At 38.5% G+C, this 21,302-nt stretch overlaps 1 protein-coding gene across 1 annotated transcript in view; it reads left to right on the forward strand.

The window, feature by feature from the left end:
• Window positions 1-923: 923 nt before the first annotated feature.
• The window catches only part of LOC138145390 (large ribosomal subunit protein uL18-like), a 194,296-nt gene continuing 173,917 nt past the window's right edge, over window positions 924-21,302 (forward strand). The window contains exon 1 of the mRNA XM_069067043.1: window positions 924-1,011. Coding sequence (XP_068923144.1) covers window positions 924-1,011 — 88 coding nt within the window. The remainder of the gene's footprint in view (window positions 1,012-21,302) is intronic.

The following is a 21,302-nucleotide window of genomic DNA, read 5'->3' on the forward strand; positions in this document are numbered from 1 at the left end:
TTACAAAAGACTTTTGAATTCAATATGTTTACTGGATATCCAGTTTGAGATGTCTGAAAGACTGGTGGAGATGGGAAATTGTAGGTCTGCAGAGAAGTTGAGGCAGGATAAGTAGATCTGAGAATCATCAGAATAGAGATAGTAATTAAATCCTTGGGAGATGATGAAATTACCAAGTGAAGTTGTAAAGAGGGAGGAGATAAGAGGGCCCAGGACAGAACCCTGAAGGGTACATATTGAAGAGGGTCATCATAAAATGATGAAATTTTAGCTAGGGGTGCTCAAGACCCCAAAATACCAACACGCCAGGTCCTGATGAATGAATTTGACTCAAGCCTTCTCTCAGCCAATGAAAAGCAAAATTTGCCATATTGGGTAAACTCTTAAGGAGCCTAGGTATCTGTAAAGCTTGTACTGGAAAATTCTATGGCACTCTTACACCACACGGAGACAAGATGGGGTCTTATATACAGAAAGGTTGTGGGAGGAATCTAGGGGTGGTCTAGGGGAGGAGTTTGGGGAGGGTCTTCAGGAGGAGTCAGATGAGGTCAGGTAACAGTTGATTTGGGTATAGATATTTTGATAGACTCAAGGGTGGGAAGTAGATGGAAAATGGAGGGCCAAGCTAGTAACAAAAGTTTGGGCAGAGCCACAATAAAAGGCTTATAGCCTCATGCAAATGCCTCATCAAATGGGATGATTCAATCTGTTCAAGGGGGTTCCCAGAGCCTGTACCTCAAAGACTCAAGGAGAGATCAAGGGGGTTCCCAGAGCCTGCACCTCATCACATATCATTATAGAGTATGAGCTGAAGGAGAATCCAGCAAAGAAGACTGAGGAAGAGGGGTCAGAAAGGGAGGAGGAGAAGGAGGAGAGAGTAATATCCCATTAGAGGGAAGAGTTAGTTCATCGAGCTGAAAAGGATGTTCAAGCGTGTCAAAAGCTGCCAAAAGATCAAAGAGAATGAGGATTTAGAAAAGGCCGTTGTGTTTGTCAACCAAGAGATCACTGGTAATTTTATAGAGAGTTTTTTCAGTGGAATGATGAATTTGGAAGTTGTAAGAGATTAAGAAAAGAAAGACTGGGGAGAAAGTGGAGGCACTTAGCCTATACAACCTATTCAAGGGGCTTCACTACAAAGGGCAGAAGAGATATAGTACAATATGGATGGAAAGATCAAATGAAGGGTTTTTTTGTTTTGTTTTGTTTTTCAGTATGAGGGACATGTGGGTATGTTTTGGGGCAATAGAGAATGAACAATTAGACGGGGAGAGATTGGAAAGAAGTATGATAGCATGGGGATGGCAGCAGGAATAATCTGATAAAGGAGAGAAGGAATGGAATTGTTTGAGCAGGTAGAGGAGGGTTAAGCTTTTTAAGAAGTAAGTCCACCTCATCCTATGAGACAAGGGTGCACTGCACCTTGCAGCTGCTGCCCTGACTAGTTTCAACTGCACTGAACAAAATGCCCTTCCCAAAATAAGCTCATCACTTCCAAACAGCTAACTGTTCAAGCTGCTAACTTCAGCTTTATTGACTCCATCTTCTCTCCACCTTTACTTCTTCTCCCCTCTGTTTGGAGAGCTGCAGGGAAGAACATCCAACTCTTACCAAAGCCTTCCTTTATAGAGGGCAGAAACTAGACTCTTAGATCATCCCGCCTTCTGTCTGTTCTCCTGCCTGGAGAACAAGATGCCCCCTATGCTGTGTATTCCCTCATGTCCCACTGTCTCTCTTCTCTTTTCTGCCTCTTTCTATGTACTGTCTTCCCATATAGACTGTAAGTTCACTGGGGGCTTTTTATTAATTGTATTTCCATTGTTCATAGCACAGTGCCTAGCACATAGGCGCTTAATATGTTTATTGGATTAGATTACTGGATTGGGGGAAGGAGATAGAGGAAGAAAGCATTTAAATAATAGCAGATAGGGAAGAGGGGAGAAGAAGGCTCTCAGATATGATGATACTTTAACCATTTCTAAGAAAAATAAGCTATTATTGTACTCTGGTATTACTTTCCACAGAAGATCCTCAAGAGAGGAGACTGGGGAGGGGGTTTCAGTAATCCTGCATGACATATTTAAACACAACTAGCCTTATAAGAAAGAGCAAAAATGAGTATGTGATTTAAGGGGCACTAATAATACTTTTCATGCATAGAAAATCTCCCTCACCTGATCTCTAGTGACCCATATTCTTTGGTTGGAATCTACAGTCTCATTCACAGAAATACAGATTTTTAGATTAGTTAGGCTTCCATTTTAAGGCTTTGGTTTCTACAATAATGCCCACAACTCCAAGAAAGGTTATTCTTTAAGCTGTTATTAGTTATATGTACAGATTTTGATACTTAGGAAAGAGAATTAGAATCTGTGTCTTGAGACATGAAGAAAACCATTGTCTCAGAATTGAATGAAAGGCTACAAAGGCTAAGGCCCTAAGGCCCATCCTTCTATCTTCCCACTCATGACATTACCCCTACTTCATAATGTTGCCTTGTATCTCTGTCTCTCTCTGTCTCTGTCTCTCTCTCTCTCTCTCTCTCTCTCTCTCTCTCTCTCTCTCTCTCTCTCTTTACCCCCCTCTCCCCCCCCCCGCCCCCCCCTTCCCCTCTCTCTCACCTCTCCATGATCAGGACTTGCTCAGTTCAAGGCATTTAAGGTGAAGATATTTCAGACTATGTATGGAGATAAATAGGAAACTGAGCTAGAAGAGAACTGAGAGATAAATTATTTCAATTTCTCCTCTCCCTCCTATTTTATAAATGAGAAAATTGATTTCAGGTCCTTTGAATTAGAATGATCCAAGGCCTCAAGACAGCAAAAAGGTGGGCAACTTAGCCCAAAATTGTTGTTCCAGAGAGTTAGGTAAGTGGCTAAGTAGATAGAGCACTGGGCCTGGAGTCAGGAAGACCTGAGTTTAAATCTAGCCTCAAATACCTACTAGCTTTGTGACCCTGGGAAAATCACCCAACCTCTGTTTGCCTTAATACACTAGAAAAGGAAATGGCAAACCATTCCAGTGGACAGTGTCAAGACTGAACACCTTGCAAGGGTGGGGTTGATTAAGTAAATAAATGAAATTGCCCCACCCTATTTAAGGTAAATGAAAAAATTTTCTGATATGAAGGAGAAAAAAAATCCATCTCAATCATAGGCTTTAGTTCAATAAATTATAGGATTTAGATTAAGTGTGAGTAGATTCGGATAGGAAAGCTAGTTTAGGATCAAGATTGTTATTCTGGAGTTTGAAACTAATGTGACCTGTTCTAGCAAAAATCACTAACTACAAACCTCTTAAGAGGGGAAAGAGAGCCTTAGCTTTGGTCTTTTTATTCTACCTCCTCTCTTTTGTCCAGAGGGAATACCTCAAAAATTTTAAAAGGTCTGGAGTAGAATGTCCAACTCCTACCCAAATTCCCAAATCCAAACCAGATTAAAATGCAATTGGGAAATGTTTAATTAAATAAATAAAAACACAATACAACATAGATAACATCAATTTGTGTCTTTTAAAGTCAATATTCTTCTACAGGGATCCATTTCTATTTGAGTTTGAAACCACTGGTCTAGAATTTGGGCTTTCCTATTTTCCCCTCAGTATTCCTTCTAGCAATCTAACTGATAAACTGATAGCAGTGTCTGCACTGGGATGCCAGGATAGACTCGATAGAGATTCCCAGCTTTACTAAGAATCCAGCAAAAAAAAGTACACCATACATAATGGGAACTTCCCATGAAAGGGAGAAAAGTACTTCTAGCCACTAAGCGCTCATTTGCCTCCTAGGTTCACTAAATTTGAGCCCACTGCACTGTCCCCTGGATTCTATATATGTTTGTGAGAGAGTTTACTCCCCCACCCCCATTCTATTTTTTTTCTTTTTAAAATATTTAGTTTTAGTTTCAAACATTCACTTTCATAAGATTTAAAATTTTAAATGTTCTCTCCCTCCTTACTCTCCCCCTCCCCCAAGATGGTGTGTAATCTGATATAGGCCATACATGACAATCATATTAAAATATTTCCACATTAGTCATGTTATGAGGAAGAATTAGAACCAATGGGAAAAACCATGAGAAAGGAGAAATAAAGGAAAAATAGTATGATTAGATCTGCATTCAGATTTTATAGTTCTTTCTCTGGACGTGGACAGGATTTTCCATCATTAGTCTTTTGGAATAGTCTTAGATCATTGTGTTACTGAGAAGAGCTAAGTCTATTAAAGTTGGTCATCTAACAATGTTGCTGTTACTATGTATAATGTTTTTCTGGTTTTGCTCACTTCACTCAGCATCAGTTCATGTAAAGTCTTTCCAGGTTTATCTGAAGACTGCCTGTTCATCATTTCTTATGGAACAATAGTATTCTGTTACATTCATATACCACAACTTTTTAAGTCATTCATCAATTGATGGGCATCCCCTCAATTTCCAGTTCTTGGCCACCACAAAAAGAGCTACTATTAATATTTTTGTACATGTGGATCCTTTTCCCATTTTTATGAACTCTTTGGGATACAGACCTAGAAGTGGTATTACTGGATCAAAAGGTTGCCCCCACTCTGGGAAAGGATTTGTATTTCTGTTTTTGCTGTATTTTCTTAGTAAGTATACCTTTGTAAAAGTTCATTAATGTTAATTGGTTAAATGAAACAATGTCAAAAATTGAAATGAAGTGATATGTAAGTGGAAAGAAAAATTTTGATAACCTTGGTTATGAAGGGGATTGAAGGTAATTGATAGTGGGCCCTATAGGGAGGTAGTAACCACATTCTAGATACATAACTCATCAGTGTGCTTTACATATATTACCTTATTTAATCCTCACCACAACCTGGGAGGTAAGTACTCTTCCCCATTTTGCAGATAAGGAAACTGAGACTGAGAGAAGTTAAGAGACTTGTCCACATTCATGCAACAGTTATTAAATAAATGAGTTAGGATTTGAACTTGTCTTCCTAATTCTAAGTCTAACATTCTTTGTACTGTGCTTCCTAGATACTGAAGACTCCACTCCTGATCAGGACCCACTGACACCATCTCCCTCTACTTTCAAATTCTCTTGGATTCAGTTTGAAATATTCTTAGTCACAACTCTTCACAAGATCCATTTGCCTTCGCTACAGGGAACAAGGTTGCCTGGGGATGGAGAAAGTATTTTCATTGGAGTTTTACTTCATAATATTGTTGATTTTGCCCAGAGGGGAATATTTAGTTAGGTGGAAAAAGTTCTGTAAAAGAAAAGAATTCTGGTGTATTATACAAGTGTCTCAAAATAGAAGCTGCTTGTATGTACTTAACCTTATCTTCTCTTGTCACACCATGCATTTTTTCCCTTCTTTTCCTTTGTATATGCCCATGGTTGTTTTATAAGGTGAATTCTGGCTCAAGCAATAAGAAGTCACATCTGCGGCCAAACTGCATTGGGCTTTGTTTCCTGTTCTTCAGCTATAGTGATTAACTCTTTAAGTAGGTGCCATGGGTATGGCAGCTGGCCACTTTGGTGAGATGGAAATGATGTGAGGATTCAATCGAGTCTATAATCTAATAGAAAAGACAAAGGTTCAGCTTTCATAAAGAAGTAGTCATTCAATAGTACAAATATCCTCTTTCCTGCAGTTTCTTCTGATCACACTTATTCTTGTGATCATAGAGCTATAAGGAGAAGGAGAATGGGGCACATAAAAGGTACTATATGAATGCTATATAAGCATTTTTGCTACATATTATACATGTATATATATGATATATGTAATATACATGTGTATATCTATATCTTTTTCTTTATCTATCCATCTATCTATCTGTCTGTCTGTCTGTCTGTCTATCTTATGTGCCAGGCACTTTGCTAAGCATTTTTATAAATATTTTCTCATTTGATTCTCACATCAAGCTGGGAAAATAGAGGATGTTATTATCCCCATTTCATAGAAGATGAAACTGAGGACAGAAGATAAGAAAATAGCCCATGATCACAAAGATAATAAGTGTGTGAAGCTGAATTTGAACTCTGGTTTTCCTGACTAGTGTCAGAGCTCTATCCATTGCTCCATCAAGTTACTTCCAGGAAAACTCCTATTCAGTAAAGGAATTTTATTTATAGCATCTCTGACAAACTGTGACTTTGAGGTGGAATAATGGCTAGCATTTATATAGTGCTTTAAAATTTGCAAAGTACTTTCCAAAAATTATCTCACTTTATTCTTAAACAATCCTAAGAGGTTTTTATTGTTAAGTCATTCTTTAGTCATGTTCCTTTGTGACCCCATTTGGGGTTTTCTTGGCAAAGATCCCAGAGTGGTTTGCTATTTCCTTCTCCAGCTCATTTTACAGATGAGAAACTGAGACAAATCAGGGTTGAGTGATTTGCCCTGGATCACACAACAAGTAAGTATCTGTAGTGCCAATGTAATATTTACAGCACAGAACATGACTATGAATATTCCTGCATGATGCTCAATCACAAAATATAGCAGACTCTCCATATAGAAGATAGAAGCAAAACATTTATTCAAACACCAGAAAGCCAAATTCCAAAACCAGTAAGCTGATTCCATCATAGTAGCAAAGAAGTTAATAAGGCATAACAGAGAAATCCACAGCATCCTTTAGCCTTCCCACAAACCAATTTAAGATCAATATTTACTCACAAATCTGACTGACTCCTTGCCTGAGTGTCCTCTCTCTCCCACTGTGTCTCTGGCTCTGACTCCCAGCTTCCTGTGGGCTCTGCTTCACCCTTCAGCAAACTCCTGCCACCACAGGCTCCATGTGATTACATTCAACCTATTAGGGGGCAGAGTTTATTTTCAAAGCAGGGAAGGACTTCAAATTCCCCAAGGCTTATTAAGGGGAAGGGAAGATCTTTAAATTCCCATTAGCATTATAGTATCTGAGGCTGGATTCAAACTCAGGAAGATAAATCTTCCAGACTCCCAGCCCAGTGCTCTAGCCATTGTGCCACTTGACTGCACCAATCTTGAGAGGTAGGTTCTTTTATTATTCTCATTTTACAGATGAGAAAGTTCAAGCAGATGAAGGTTAAGTGACTTGCCTACAGTCACACAATTAGTAAGTATGTGAATTAGGATTCACATTCAACTCATCTTGCCTCCAAGTCCATCATACTATCCATTTAACCTCTCTGGGCCCACTTCCTCATCTATAACATGAAGAGGTTGGACCAGATGATCTTTGAGGTCCAATCCAGTTTTAAATCTATGATTCGATCATCTTGGGGCCTACTCTTTGCATGAATAATAATAACTCATCCTTTTCTAAAAGTGCTTTCCCCACAAAAACTAGGAGCAATATGGGCAGTGCTAGTATTATTATACCCCTTTCACAAATCAAGAGACTGAGGCTTAGAAATTTTATTAAATGATTTGTCTAAGTTTGGTAACTAATAAGACCCAAAGCTAAAACTTGAATCTAGATTTGCTTTTATCCCTAGCCCATTGTTTCTCCCCAATAATTCTGAATGGATTTCTTTTAAAGATGGAGAACTTATTGTTTTGTCAGGCAGTCTATTCTAGTTCTGATAAAGTTATCGGAAACAGCATTCTTGTGATTTAGTTCTGAGGACAACAGAAAAGGTCATTGAAGATTTGATTTTTAGATATACTTGGTGAAAGAGGAATAAAGAAAGGTTTGGAACCAGTTCTTGCTACAGATCATGTAATGGTAAGGAAAGACAGAGAATTGGTAAAGCCACTTAACTTCTATTTTACTTGTCTTCTCTGCCAAGGAGAATGATCTCTGTGATAGAAAGGCTAGGAAAAAACATGACTAAGAAGGAAGTGGAGCCCAAAATAGGTGAGGCTTACTTGGCAATTCTAGTTAAGTTTAAATGTCTTATTCCAAATTAATAACATCCCTTGGGTACTGAAAGGAATTTCAGCTCTGATCATTGAACTTGTGTTGTGGATCCTTGAAGAATGGTGGAGAGTAGAAGAGGTACCAGAGGCCTAAAGATGGGTAAATACCTTACTGATTTTCCAAAAGAGAAGATGAGCTCACACACCACTGTTAGATATCACAGGTTTAAAAATAAAATAAAATTAAAAGTCCCAGTAGAGATTATCAAATGGGTGGTTTGTTAATGTTTAGAAAAAGAATGGATTCAGTTTATTCAATATTCAATCAACAAACATTTATTAAGCACCTACTATGTTCCAGACAGTGTGCTAAGTTTATAATACAAAAGAGGGAAAAGACAGTCCCTTACTTCAAGGACCTTACAATCTAATAGAGGAACCAATAGGGAAACAAATATAAATCTAGTGACATACAGTTAACATAGGTTGAACTTTTATAAAGGAAAATTTACTTCAAAAGATATAATCAAAAATATGCAAACATACTCATTTCCCCAACTTGTGGGAGACATAATCCTCCTTCCTCCCTGCACTGTCTCAGTTTCTATGTAACTTTAGAGGGCAGAACTAGGATCACTTATTGGAGGTTACAAGATTTTATATTTTAATTTGTAGAAACACAGACTGCCAGTTTTTTGGAGTAGGAAGTCTTTTAGTCTAATTCAACTTTGTATAACTCTGGTTTGTTTGGGCCCTGATGGCTCAGATTGAATATAGATAGCAACTGCTATTGTTTTGGCTAGAAAGCCTGAGGTTCTTACCCTCCCATGTTGATTTTTTTTTTTAAACTAGGTAGAAGAGACCATTCTTTGCCTGGTTCCTTGCCTAGCCTAAATCACTGCATGGTCATTGCCTCAGTCAAACAGAGACCTTAGAAAGACTTTAGCTTAAAAAGGGCAAGGTCTCCCACTGAATCTAGGGTCTTCACCAGGCATCCTGATCTATATCTTTCCACTGGACCCAGATGGCTCCAGAGGAGAAAGTGAGACTGGTGACTTTGTGCAGTCCTTCCTCACTTAAATCCAGTCCACTTGCAAGTCATGGCATCACCTTTCTGATCCCATGGTCCTCTTTGAGAATGAAGGGCAAACAGCAATAATAATAACAATTTTGGATAACTCTAGTTTGTTTTTCTAGTGTTTGTTCCAGGCACATAGTAGGGTATTAATAAATGCTTGGGCAGTTCAGGGTCTGGAGTCAGGAAGACCTGAGTTCAAATCTAGCCTCAGTAACTTACTAGCTATGTGATTCTGGGCAAATCATTTAACCCTGTTTGCCTCTGTTTCCTCATCTGTAAAATGAGCTGGAGAAGGAAATGGCAAATCACTTCAGTATCTTTGCCAAGAAAAACCCCCAAAGGGGTCACAAAGTGTGGAATGCAAGTGAAACCAACTAAACGACAATAAATATTTGTTGATTGACTAACTGAAGCATGGACCCTTTCTATAACATCCCTAACAAATGATTATTCATCCATCTTCTGTTCAAATACCTCCAATGATAAAAGATTCACTTCCTAGCAAAGGATAGTTCATTCCATTTTCAGACAATGCTATTGTCTTATGAAAAGAAAACTTGTCCTAGTTTATCAGATTCTAGATTTAAAGCAGGAAGCAGTCTCAGAGATCTTCTAGTCTAGCCCAACTCCCTCACTTTACAGATAAGGAAAAAGTTTTATTATTTATCTGAGGTTAGACAGTAAGTAGCAGACCTGGAATTCAACCTCACAGTAGAAAGACCTACAGAAAGCCCAATGCTATGACTCCTGCAGCACAATAGCGCTCTAGAAACTGACTCACAAAAGAAAACGACCTTGATCTAGGATGTAATGTATCTATGCTTGCTCTTCCTGATCAATGTTTTCTTTTTCAAAGTGCTCACAAACTGAGACAGTTTTAGAATTTTGTCGGGAATCTATGTCCCATTCCAGTTTTCAGTGTTCTTTAACTGAGAACCAAGGTTAACCACATATAGAGACAGAAAAAGGCAGCCATCTGCATGATAGGATCTGAAGACTAACACTGTCCCAGTGTGCTAGAAACGACCCTATCCTCATCTGCCATGCCCACCATTGGCGTCCTGGAACAAGAACTCTGTCTCTGGTAGGACAGTTCAAGGAACATTTACTACAATTCCTACCAAAAGTGGATAGAGGCACAGTGGCTAGAGCCCTGGACCTAGAACCTAGGAAGCCTGAGTCCAAATCTCATTGGAGTCATTTACTAACTATGTGTTTCTGGGCAAAATCAATTAAACTCAGTTTCCTCATCTATAAAATGGAAATAATAATAGCACCTCTTCCCAGGTTGTTTGAGAATAAAATGACATAATATTTGTATAACATTTTGCAATACTTAAAGCTCCTATTATTACCTGCCATTTGAGAAGTGAGGGAGATTAACTTTTTCCTCATTAGCACATCAAGACCCATTAACTGCTTCAGGCTTTTGAAAAATGTTTGTTGAGTTGTCTAAACAAGGATTAATTTTCAGATTACTTGGTGTCACTTTAGGCAGCAGAAAACATTTTTGAGGGGGTAGGTGTAAAGGACTGCTAAATTCAGATTTGTCAGAAAGTCTATTCATTTAGTAAAAGTTTTGAACCCTACATATAAAGTTGAGCACTGAAGGGGTCCACAAGGAATTAGCACCTGGTCACTGATTTCAACAAACATAGTAAGAATAACTAATATTGATACAGTACTTAAAGGCTTACAAAGTGTATTTTGTAGATAAGGATATCAAGGCTTTCAGAAGTTAAGTGATTTGTCTTCAGCTTCTCTTCCTCTTCTCCCTCTCCTCCCTCTCTTCTTCCTCTCTTTTCCCCTCCTCCCTCCTTCCATACTTCTAGTAAATGACAAAATTCACATTTGAATTCAGGTCTTCAGATTTCAAGACCAGGGTCCTTGTCCACTGAAACTCTCTTTGTAATCCTCACAGGGGTCAGAGGAGTGGGTCATAGATTTGGAGCAAGAAGCTCCTTTAGAGTTAGTCTACCCTCATTCAATGGCAGCTAGATGGTACAATTGATAAAGCACTGAGCCTGAGGTCAGGAAAACCTGACCTTCATTTGCCTCAGTTTGCTTATCTGTAAAATGGGAATAATAACTGTACCTACCTCATAGGGTTTGTTGTGAGGATCAAATAAAGGGATAATTATAAAGTCCTTAGCATAGTGTTTGGCGCATAGTAAGTGCTATATAAATGTTAGCTGTTATTATTGAACAGAACAAGAAAATAAAGCTGAGAGAGAGGAATAAATTGCCCACAGTTGGGCAGGTGACAGAGGTGCAATTTGAATTTTATGTCTATTCTGTTTATTTTGTGTATGCACATAGTTGTTTACAAGTTATCTCCCCATTAGAAGGTAAATTCCTTGAGGGTAGGGACTTTGTTTTCCTTTTGTTGTTTTTGTTTCCCCCCTCCCTCCCCCCAATCTTCAGCATTTAGCACAGTTCCTGGTACATAGTAGACACTTGATAAATGCTATTAAACTGACTTTACTGAGTTCTTTCAGTCCAAATCCAGCACCTTCTCCATAGCAACCAAGATAACATGCCTTGCATTTTTCAAACTCTAAACATGGTGTCCATATGTAAATTATAGTTGTTACTATTATGCCTTATAACAATAATAACATTCAAGGTTAGAGGATCTGCTGACTGCTTGGGGAGGAGAGACCTCTATGGGACTAGGGTACTAGAGACCTGTATGGGACTAACTGATCCAGGGTAACAAAGTTCTGAGGAAGAAATGAACCATAAAGTGGGAAAAGGAGACTTTGCTGCTGTTCAGTCACATCTGACACTTTGTGAACCCATTTGTGGCTTTCTTGGCAAACATATTGGAGTGGTTTGCCATTTCCTTCTCCAGCTCATTTTACAAATGAGGAAACTGAGGCAGAGTTAAATGACTTGCCCATAGTCACACAGCCAGTAAGTGTCTGATGCCAGATTTAAACTCAGGAAGATGAGTCTTCCTGACTCCAGGCCTGGCACTCTATTAGCCACCCAGCTGCCCTGGAAAGGTGATTAGGAGGCATTGAAGCCAAGACTTCACAGTTTTGCTTAAGGTTGCCTCTGCCTTGTCTCTGTCTGTAAGCAAATCTAAGCCCTGTGGATAGAGATTCATGGAACACCTCATGCCTCTCTGGAGACTTGACAGCACCTCTAATATAATGAGTGGCATGTCCAAGTAATTCTTTAAAATAAAATAAAAGGGCTCAAACAGTCTGGATTTCATTCTCTGCGGTCCTTCCTGTGTGCTTTGACTCAAATTGAACAAAGGTTTGATGGTATTCCTTGCTCTTGCAGGCTCTTTCCCTCTATGTCAATCAACTCTTTGAAGCTGCCTGTAGTCTGGGAGGAGGTACCACTTTTTTGGCCCTGACAGCCTCTTAATTGAAAAAAATGATGTCAGATTCTTCAAATACCACTTTATATTGCAGAGTGAAGCCTTCTATGAGCAAATGAGTGCTACATTTCCTTCATGGAATCACAGAATTTAAGAACTGGAAGGGACCTGCTGTATTTTCCAAACCAAATAGGAAAGGATCTCCTACTAGAACATACCCTGCAAAAGACTGTCTAATATCTGCCTGAAGTTATCCCAGGAGCAACCACCCACTATCCCTGGAAGCAATCCATTCCACTTTTGAATAGCTATAATTGTTAGGAGGGGTTTTTTCCCCTTGACATTTAGTCTAATTTCCCTCTAAATTCACCTAACTCCTACCTACTGTTCCTACTTCTGCTCTCTGGGGCCAAGCAGAATAAAGCTACACGTCAGTCCTTCAAATGACTGAACACCTTTATTCATATTATTTTAGATCTATAAATGAAGATATTTGCTATCATCAGCGCAATTTGGCTTTTCAGCTATAACTTCTTTTTCCTCTTTGAATGCAGTTTGAAAATTAAAGTTCTGATGTTATTATTGTTGATCAGTCATGTCCAACTCTTTGTGATCCCATTTGGAATTTTCTTGGTAAAGCTATTGGACTGGTTTGCCATTTCCTTCTCCAATGTGTCTTCATTTTAAAGATGAGGAAATTGAGGCAAACAGGGTCAAGCAACTTGTCCAAGGTCACATAGCTAGTAAGTTTCTGAGGTTGGATTTGAACTCAGGTCCTCTTGATTCTAGGACTACTCCTCTACCTTCGGTACCACCTTGCTGCCAGGTATTCCCAAAAGGCAATATGGTGGCGTGGATAGCAGCCTGGCTTTAGAGTTAGGAAACCCTAAGTTCAAGTCCTGCCCTGGATACATAGAGTATTGGTGTGACATGGACAAATCATTTAGTCCCTCAGCAACCCAAGTAACTTTCTAAGAATAAGTGTTACAGACCAATTGCTAATTTGTACCAGTGGAAACTTTGGATACTGGTAGTTCCCCACACTAATGAAAAATAATATAATTAATAGTAGTAGTGGATGTCTGATATAACATTGTAAAAATATACTACCAAAAATTTAATGTTTCAAAATTATTTATTAGGTACTTACATACACACATGCACACACACACACACACACACACACACACACACACACACAAAGACATATAGGAGGTTAAGAAGTAGATGGGTGAGAGTCTTAGCTTTGAAACATCCAGAAGTTCATTTTTTGCAGAAAGTTGTATTCCATACTGTTAAAGAAGATGAAAGGTTTTGATCCCCAAATAAGTTGTCCTTTATTGCAAGATGATGTAAATGTGGTCTTGGATAAAAAGGGGGATGGGATGGAGTAGATTAATTGTCTACCTTATTTATTTACTTTTAAGGCAGTAATGAGTGAGATTGTTTCTAGGGGCATTTTTGCTTTGTTTTGTTTTAATTAATAGTCTAAGGATCATACTTTGCTCTGTAAATGCAGTTCTCCAGAGCAAGTGACTGCAAATGGGCCTGCCATCAACATTTTAAAGTTGACCAAATGTTGAATTTGGATTTAGAACTGGAATTGGGTGGAGTCAACATTGGAATTGTGTTATTGTATTTTCCTTGGGAAACACTAGTTTCCTTCATTTCAGAAGTCTGCTCTGATGGACATTTCTGCATTAAAATGGAAACCATAAGAAATCCTGAATAGCTTTGATCAATCCCACTTCCTCAGGGGTTCTTAACCTGGAGTCTATGAACTGGTTTAAAAAATAATAATCATTTTATTTGAATATAATTGGTTTCTTTGAAATTCTGTGTATTTTGTGTATTTAAATACATTTTTCTGAGAAGGGGTCCATAGGCTTTACCAGATGTCCAAAGGAATCTATGACTTAAAAAAAGTTAAGAAACACTGCCCTAAATAGTTAAAAGTTGAGTTGTGAAACCTAAAGAGTCATAAAAGCTTTTAGTTGCTGATCTCCTATCCCCTACACTTCTCCCCCCCCACTCCCTGTAGAAATCACTTAGTATTTACTTTATTCGTGTTTTCATTTACTTATTTATATTTGTTCCCTTCCTCCTCCACCCCCAATAAAACTTTAATTGCTTTTAGGGAATGGATTTTTTTTTTAAATTTGGACTCTGAATCCTCAGTACCTGTCCCAAAGTAGGCAATTGATTAGTAAATATGTGTGGAATGAAAGAGTAAACTGAAAAGTTGAATGATAAATATTGTAGACTAAGGAAATATTAGGTCCTATTATATGTGAAACATTTGCTAGGTTCCTTTTTTTCACATTTAACAATCTTTCCAGGAAGATCTCCTGCTTCTCTTTGCTTTTCATATTCTTAGTCTCAAATTTCAAATAGTAGAAATGCCACATTAAGAAATACAGCATCACAAGCTGATTAAATATTAAACACATACTATGTGTAGGTTACCCTGCTAGGCATGAGAGAGAAAATCCTTGGAGCTGGAGAAGAGCTTTTTTGAGTCTCTTTTCAAAGAATGGCAAATTTGCTGAATACCATGTGTCCTAAAGATGACTCACAACAAATTTATGGTTGGTGTTGGTGAGAATAGATTCGGATTTAAAATAGTTTAGTCCCCGAGGGCATTGTGAGCACATTTTAATACTTAAGTCTCAAAAATTAAAATACGTCATCCAAAGAGCAGATTGGATGGTGGTTTGGTGTGCTTGATTGGTCCCATCAATGGATGAGCTCATCTGCATGCAAAGACCATGACTAAAAGATGGAATCTGGAGGCCTTTGTCAGTGCATCAATCACTACAAGTGGAGAAGCATGGAAAATTATCCACTTGTTTACACCAACAAACCACTGTTGAACATTAGCCTCTGCATCCTGTTACAAATATGATCCACCCTCTTTCAACAAGTCTGCTGAACTATCCTTTACCCCCACCTCACTAAACATAGGGCTGATGTTGTCTGGAGTTTCCTCCTTATAACAAGTGCTCTCATCTTGACTCAGTCTCTGTGAAATGGAGGGTCCTTAGCTCCTGTGAAAGATTCCGGGAAGATGATTATGCAAACAATGCAAGTTCCCTAAAGCCTGTGAAATCTGGGTCCAGATTAATTCATCATGGTCAAATGATTCCCATTCATATCTCCTCTTGTATTTCTTTGCCAAAACAGAACTCTAGGTTGAATGGTGAGATATAAGCATATAGCAATTTCATACAATGTAAACAATACTTTTTTCAAAAGCATTCTATTGCTTATACTTTGGAAAATTTGTGGCATAGAGAATGGGATATAATTGTGGTTATCTGGATAACACCAATGGTAGAATTCTTAGCAGAAGACTAGAGAGGTATATGTTTAGAATAGTCATATTTGGTGAGGTCTTACCTTTCTTTGTATATGCCTTCACCTCCATAATCCAATAGCCTTTTCACCGTGTAAGATTGTTTCACCCTTGTGACCCCTCCCTCTGACTGGCCAGTTCCTCCTGGAACCTCCATTTTAACTAAGGGCCCATTTCAGTCACATTTATTCCTTCATTTCTTTCCAGGATATATTCCTGAGTGGAAAAAAAAAAGTCTTTAGACCTTTTTTCCCATCATATTTCCATGTTGGTACCTTCTCCCTTCCTTTCCTAAAGGCAATTAGGTGGTGTAATGGATAGAATTGTGAGCCTGCAGTCAGGAAGACTTGAGTTCACATCCAGACTCAGACATTTAACCAACCTTGTGATTCTAGGCAAATCACTTAACCTCTGTTTGTCTCAGTTCCCTCATCTGTAAAATGAGGACAATGACAGCACCTTATGCTTAGGGTTGTTATGAGGATCAAATGAGATCATATTTGTAATATTTGTATTTAGCACAGTGCCTGGAACCATTATATAAATGATTATTCCCTTCTTGCTTAGTACAGTACCTGGAAAATAAGGACTATCTAAATGCTTTTTCCCACTCCCCTTACTTCCCATCTTCCCCCTTTCATAAAACTTTTATATGTTGTCTACCCTTATCAGAATGTAAATGCCTTAAAGGAAGGGACTTTTAAAAATTCTATTTGTTATTCCTAAATTCAGCACAGTGCCTGGCACATAGTAAGCCAATAATAAATGTTTGACTTAATAAATTACAACTCTGTATCCCCCAAATACTGCCTATATATTAAGAATTGGCATCAAAGCTACATCTAAAAATGTTTCTGCCTGGTACTAGAAATAGTTTATGTGTCCTTATGCATGGGAGACAGCCAGGGGGAGGTGGGGAAGACACTGGTACTAGGCCAAGAGAAAGGATAGAGAAGAACTTAACAGTGGGGACCATGTGGTAGCTTTTGATTTTAACTATTGAGCCTTGCTAAGAAAGTTCTCTGGTCATAGCCTCTCATGCCTCACTGAAACCCATAGAGAAGGGGAAAGTACAGAGCAACAGTCTATCACTTGTTGACAAGGCCTACACTTTCCCTACCCCACTTCCATGTGTAGGCACACAATGGGTGACTAGCCTAGAGATTTAAAGACATATACATATATATATATATATAATTATGCATATTTCCAATGTCCTTACTTGAATTCTACTTGCATGGGACTTTCTCAGAGTATTATCTGAGGGAAATGGAGATGCCTGGCTCTGACTTTTTCAGATCCTGGTAGGGACACAGGGCTGGAAGCATGGTAAGCAAAATACATTAGCCTGAATAGCTAGGAGTGTTAGCGTGGGTATCAAAGGAATGTGAGTGAGGACATGTGGAGAGGCAGTGCTGGGGTCATACCCTTCCTACCATCACCCTCTTGTATATCATCTCTTAGGTCCTGTACCTAAGCTCTTGAAGAAGGAAGTTGGCTATTGTCACAAGTCCATTAAAAACACTGCCCTCTAAATTTCAGGATTCTTCAGACAAATCTTTCATTGCTCTGTCCTAGTTACAACTCTGATGAACAACCTCATTAGCCAAGAAGGACACCAGTAAAACCATAGGGATTGCTAAACCTAAGACATAGGCAAGGAGAAAAGAAAAAAAAAGGAAAAGCAAAACAAACAAAAAAAAGGAAGCAGGGAAGGGGGGAGAAAGGAATGAGAAAGAATAAGAGAAGAAATAAAGTATAGGGTAAATATGATAGGAAATAGTGGAATGCCACCCATCAGTAATTGTGTTGGGTGCCACTTAATGGTATCCAAGGATGGGGATCCTGAGGCCTTGAGGCCAAATGTGACCTTCTAGGTCCTCAAGTGTGGCCCTTTGACTGAATCCAAACTTTATAGAATAAATCCTTTTATTAAGTCTTTCATAGACCACTCCCCCCCCCACCATTGTAGATAATACCATTTATTTTAGGATCTTCAAACATTTCCCCAACTAAGATTATGTCTTCACTTTACATCTGAGGCAGATGACATCATTCCAATCTGTTCTGGTCACACAGAGAGTTTGCCGAGGAACCAGGAAAACACAGGATTCCTGGCTTCCAGTCTAGACTATATTCTCTTCCTTTTTTTATTACTTATTATAAAAACACTCATGGGACTCTGAAAGGCAGTGTATATTGAACAAAAGTTGTCAAGTGCCAACTGGAGTCAACTTGTTTAAGAGGAAAATTATTTATTAATATGATTTGGCTGCAAGATCTCTACTTGAGTATTATTTCAGCTGCCTTGAAATAAGAGCTATAATTATCAAGCCGAAAAAGTGACTAGTTTCATGGGAGGTGGATTATATACCACTTTTTACCATCATCAGAATACTATTTGGTAATTTTGTTTTGTTTTGTTTTCCCAACAACTCAACCCACAGAATCCCAGTAAATATCACTCATCTCTTTGTAATGGCTTATGAGATATCTATCCACATGATTATCTTTTAGCTCCTCTCCTCCCAATAAATGTTTTCATTATTGCCTACGTTTTTTGCTATCTCTGTGGGCCTCCACATCTTTTTTCTTTTCCTTCTAGAAAACTTCTTCTGGTCTTGCTGGGTTAATCACTTAACTATTTGTTTTGCATGTGGTTGCTTCTGTGCCTTATTTAGACTTAATGGTGTCCTCTTAGCTCAAAGCATCTAATAACTAGGGATTCATTTAATCTGTGTACATAATGACCACCTCTGAGAAAATATGGGTGTATGTGTTACAATTATAAAGCCCTCTGAGATTTGCAGGTGTGCATCTGGTTCAATGGTAATGAGCCCAATGTCACAAACTTGAACCCTGGTTTGAGGTCAGTTGAGTTTCACTCTATTCTAATGGTCTATGTATCCTTAGCCATATCCAACCATTCTGTCATGGCATGCCCTTGATCATGAGAGATGGGGACTAGGAAAGTAAATGGATATACATGTGTCAATTAATGAATCAAAAAGTATTTATTAAGCATTCACAATTTGCTGGACACTGTGCTAAGCATTGAAGATTCAAAGAAAAAGTGAAGATGGTCTCTGTCCTCAACTAGCTTACATACTAGGGAGTTAGACAGCATATAAATAATTGGTACAGATGATATAAATACAGAGTAAATGAAAGGCAGCTTTAGAGAGGAAACCTTAGAGAAATATTGCTAAGAAAAAATGCATCTATCTGTGCACAGTCATGTCATCATCTCCCTGTTGTCATGGTCCTTTTTGAGAATGAAGGACAAACCACAACCTGCCTAATTGATAAGAGAGAAGGAACAAGCATTTGTGAAGCACCTACTATGTGTAAGGAAATGTGCTGAGCCTTTACAAGTATTTTATTATTTGATCCTCACAAAAATCCTGGGAGGTGTTATTATTCTTGGAATTATTATTCTTGTTTTACAGTTAAAAAACCGAGGCAGACAAAGGCTTTGTGACTTGTGCAGTTACACGTCTAGTAAATGTCTGAGGCTGGATTTGCATTTAGTTCTCTCTGACGACTCTATCCACTTGGTGCTGAGCAGTAGCATCTTTGTATGTGAAGGATAGTCCACAATCAGATAAATAATTCATGGTACTTTTTGTACCTGCCTTTTGAAAAAGGAGCACGTGGCAGGTAAGACTAACCCCACAAAGACGATTTTTCCAGGTTAGAGTGTCCAGGTCTGTTGAATCATAGTTTTCCTGCCCCTTTGCCCACAGAAAAGTATGAGAAAGCAGCATGGCCTATTGGTTGGTGTTGGATCTGGCGATGGGAAAGGTTTTCTTAGCATTACAATACCATCACTGATATTTACTAGCTGTGAAACTAGGAAAGGCATTTATGTTTTCTGTGCCTCAGAAAACTGGGATAAGAAAAATACCCACATCACAGGGTTGTTATGAGGGTAAATGAGATAAGGCATGTAAAGTCCTTTGACATCTTTAAAGCCTTCTTTGGATGTCAGCTATTATTATTCATAATGATTGATTATTATAGTTGTTATTATAAAAATGCTTCCCTCATAGGCTACTAAACCAATGTCTTGCTGTTCTGTGGAGCTAGCTAACCCTGCTATGAGGGGTGCTTGGATTTCTAAAGAGACACTAGTTAGCCAACAGCAGGTCTGGAATGCCCCACTCCATCTCTAAAGCCAAAGGGATCCATAGAAGAAAAAGAAGTCCCAATTCTTGCCCTGGAAAAACTTACAATTTAATTGGGTACAAACTAAGTTAAAACAAAGATAATGAAATCATAAATACTTTTGACTGACTGCTCACTGCTGAGAACTCCATACTATTCAAAGGGAGTTGGCAGGATAATGGTAGTGATTGAACTATTATTTGGGTTGCTGAGGAATACTTTCACGAATAAGGTAAGTCTCAAGTAATTTTGGAAACAAGGACATGAAGTTTGGTATTAAGGGAGCGGAAAGGATGTGGCATCAGGGAGGAATGGGATGGGCAATGGGTTAAAAATGGATGCAAGGAAATCAGGTGTGGTAAATGGCTTTCATGCATGACTGGAACATAAAATATAAAGGGGTGAGAGGCGGAGAGCCTGGAAGTTAGATAAGGTGGGTATCAACAAGTGAAGAGTCAGCAGTACTGATTAGGTGGGTTCATTTGAATTGGAGTGCACTTGGGAGCTATTATAGACTCCTGATGAGACATTATTGTACAAACAGATAATGGATTCTTTCTGCAGTGGGAAGGCTAGTCTGGAAAGGGGATAGGAAAAGTTGATTAATTGGCTTTTGCAATACTTCAGGTATGAAGGGCTGTGGATTGTAGAAATGACTATTAGAATGGGTTGGAAGCAAGAGAGCTATCCTTTAGCTTTTGCTTACCTGGAATCTCATTCAAAGGAATACTGACTACACACCTCAAGCATATGAGGGTATGGGAGTGCTTTTATTTTAGAATATTGATCAAGTTCAGAAAGCAGGCCAATAAAAAAATAACTAGAATCAGCAAAATAGAGCAATGGTTTAGGGAGAGATATACAGAAGTAGCTAGGTAGTGCAGTAGATAGAACCATTGGCCTGGATTCAAGAAGAGAAGATGTCAAATGTGGCCTCAGACACTTACTGACTGTGTGACCTTGGGCAAGTCACTTAACCTCTCTCTGCCTCAATTCCCTCACCTGTAAAATTAAGATAAGCCAAAATTAAGTTTGGGAGAAACAAACAAGGACAACAATTTTGTGAATATCTTGTTAGATTATCTAGATAGACAGATTGATAGATAATTTTCTTTATATATTTTATATCTTTATCTGTCTATGTAATATATATTATATATTCTTCATATGCTGTAATGTTTGTATTCAATGTCTATGGTAGAAGAAAAACATCACAAAAGAATAAATAAAAGAAAGCACATCTTTAAAGTCATCTAAAACATTAAATTCTGAAAGAAGCATATACTCTAATAAAAGCTGAGGACAAAAATTATCCATCTTTTTAGGTTTTCCCCTGCCCATTTTTCATTTTGTCATCACTACCATGTTTCCCCAATAATAAGACCTATCCCGAAGATAAGCCCTCCCCTTACTGTGTAAGATTCATCTAAAATAAGCCCTCCCCCAAAAATAAGCTCTATTGAGATTGCTACTGTAGTGAAGGTGATCCCCTGCGCTACATTACGGTACCCTCTGTATGCACCGTCCCCCCCCCCCCAGTGAAACGCACGCC

Source organism: Petaurus breviceps, unplaced genomic scaffold (genome assembly GCF_028583685.1).
Source record: "Petaurus breviceps papuanus isolate PSGF00001 unplaced genomic scaffold, PetGlider_PUasm1.0 90734, whole genome shotgun sequence".
Taxonomy (NCBI): Eukaryota; Metazoa; Chordata; class Mammalia; order Diprotodontia; family Petauridae; genus Petaurus; species Petaurus breviceps.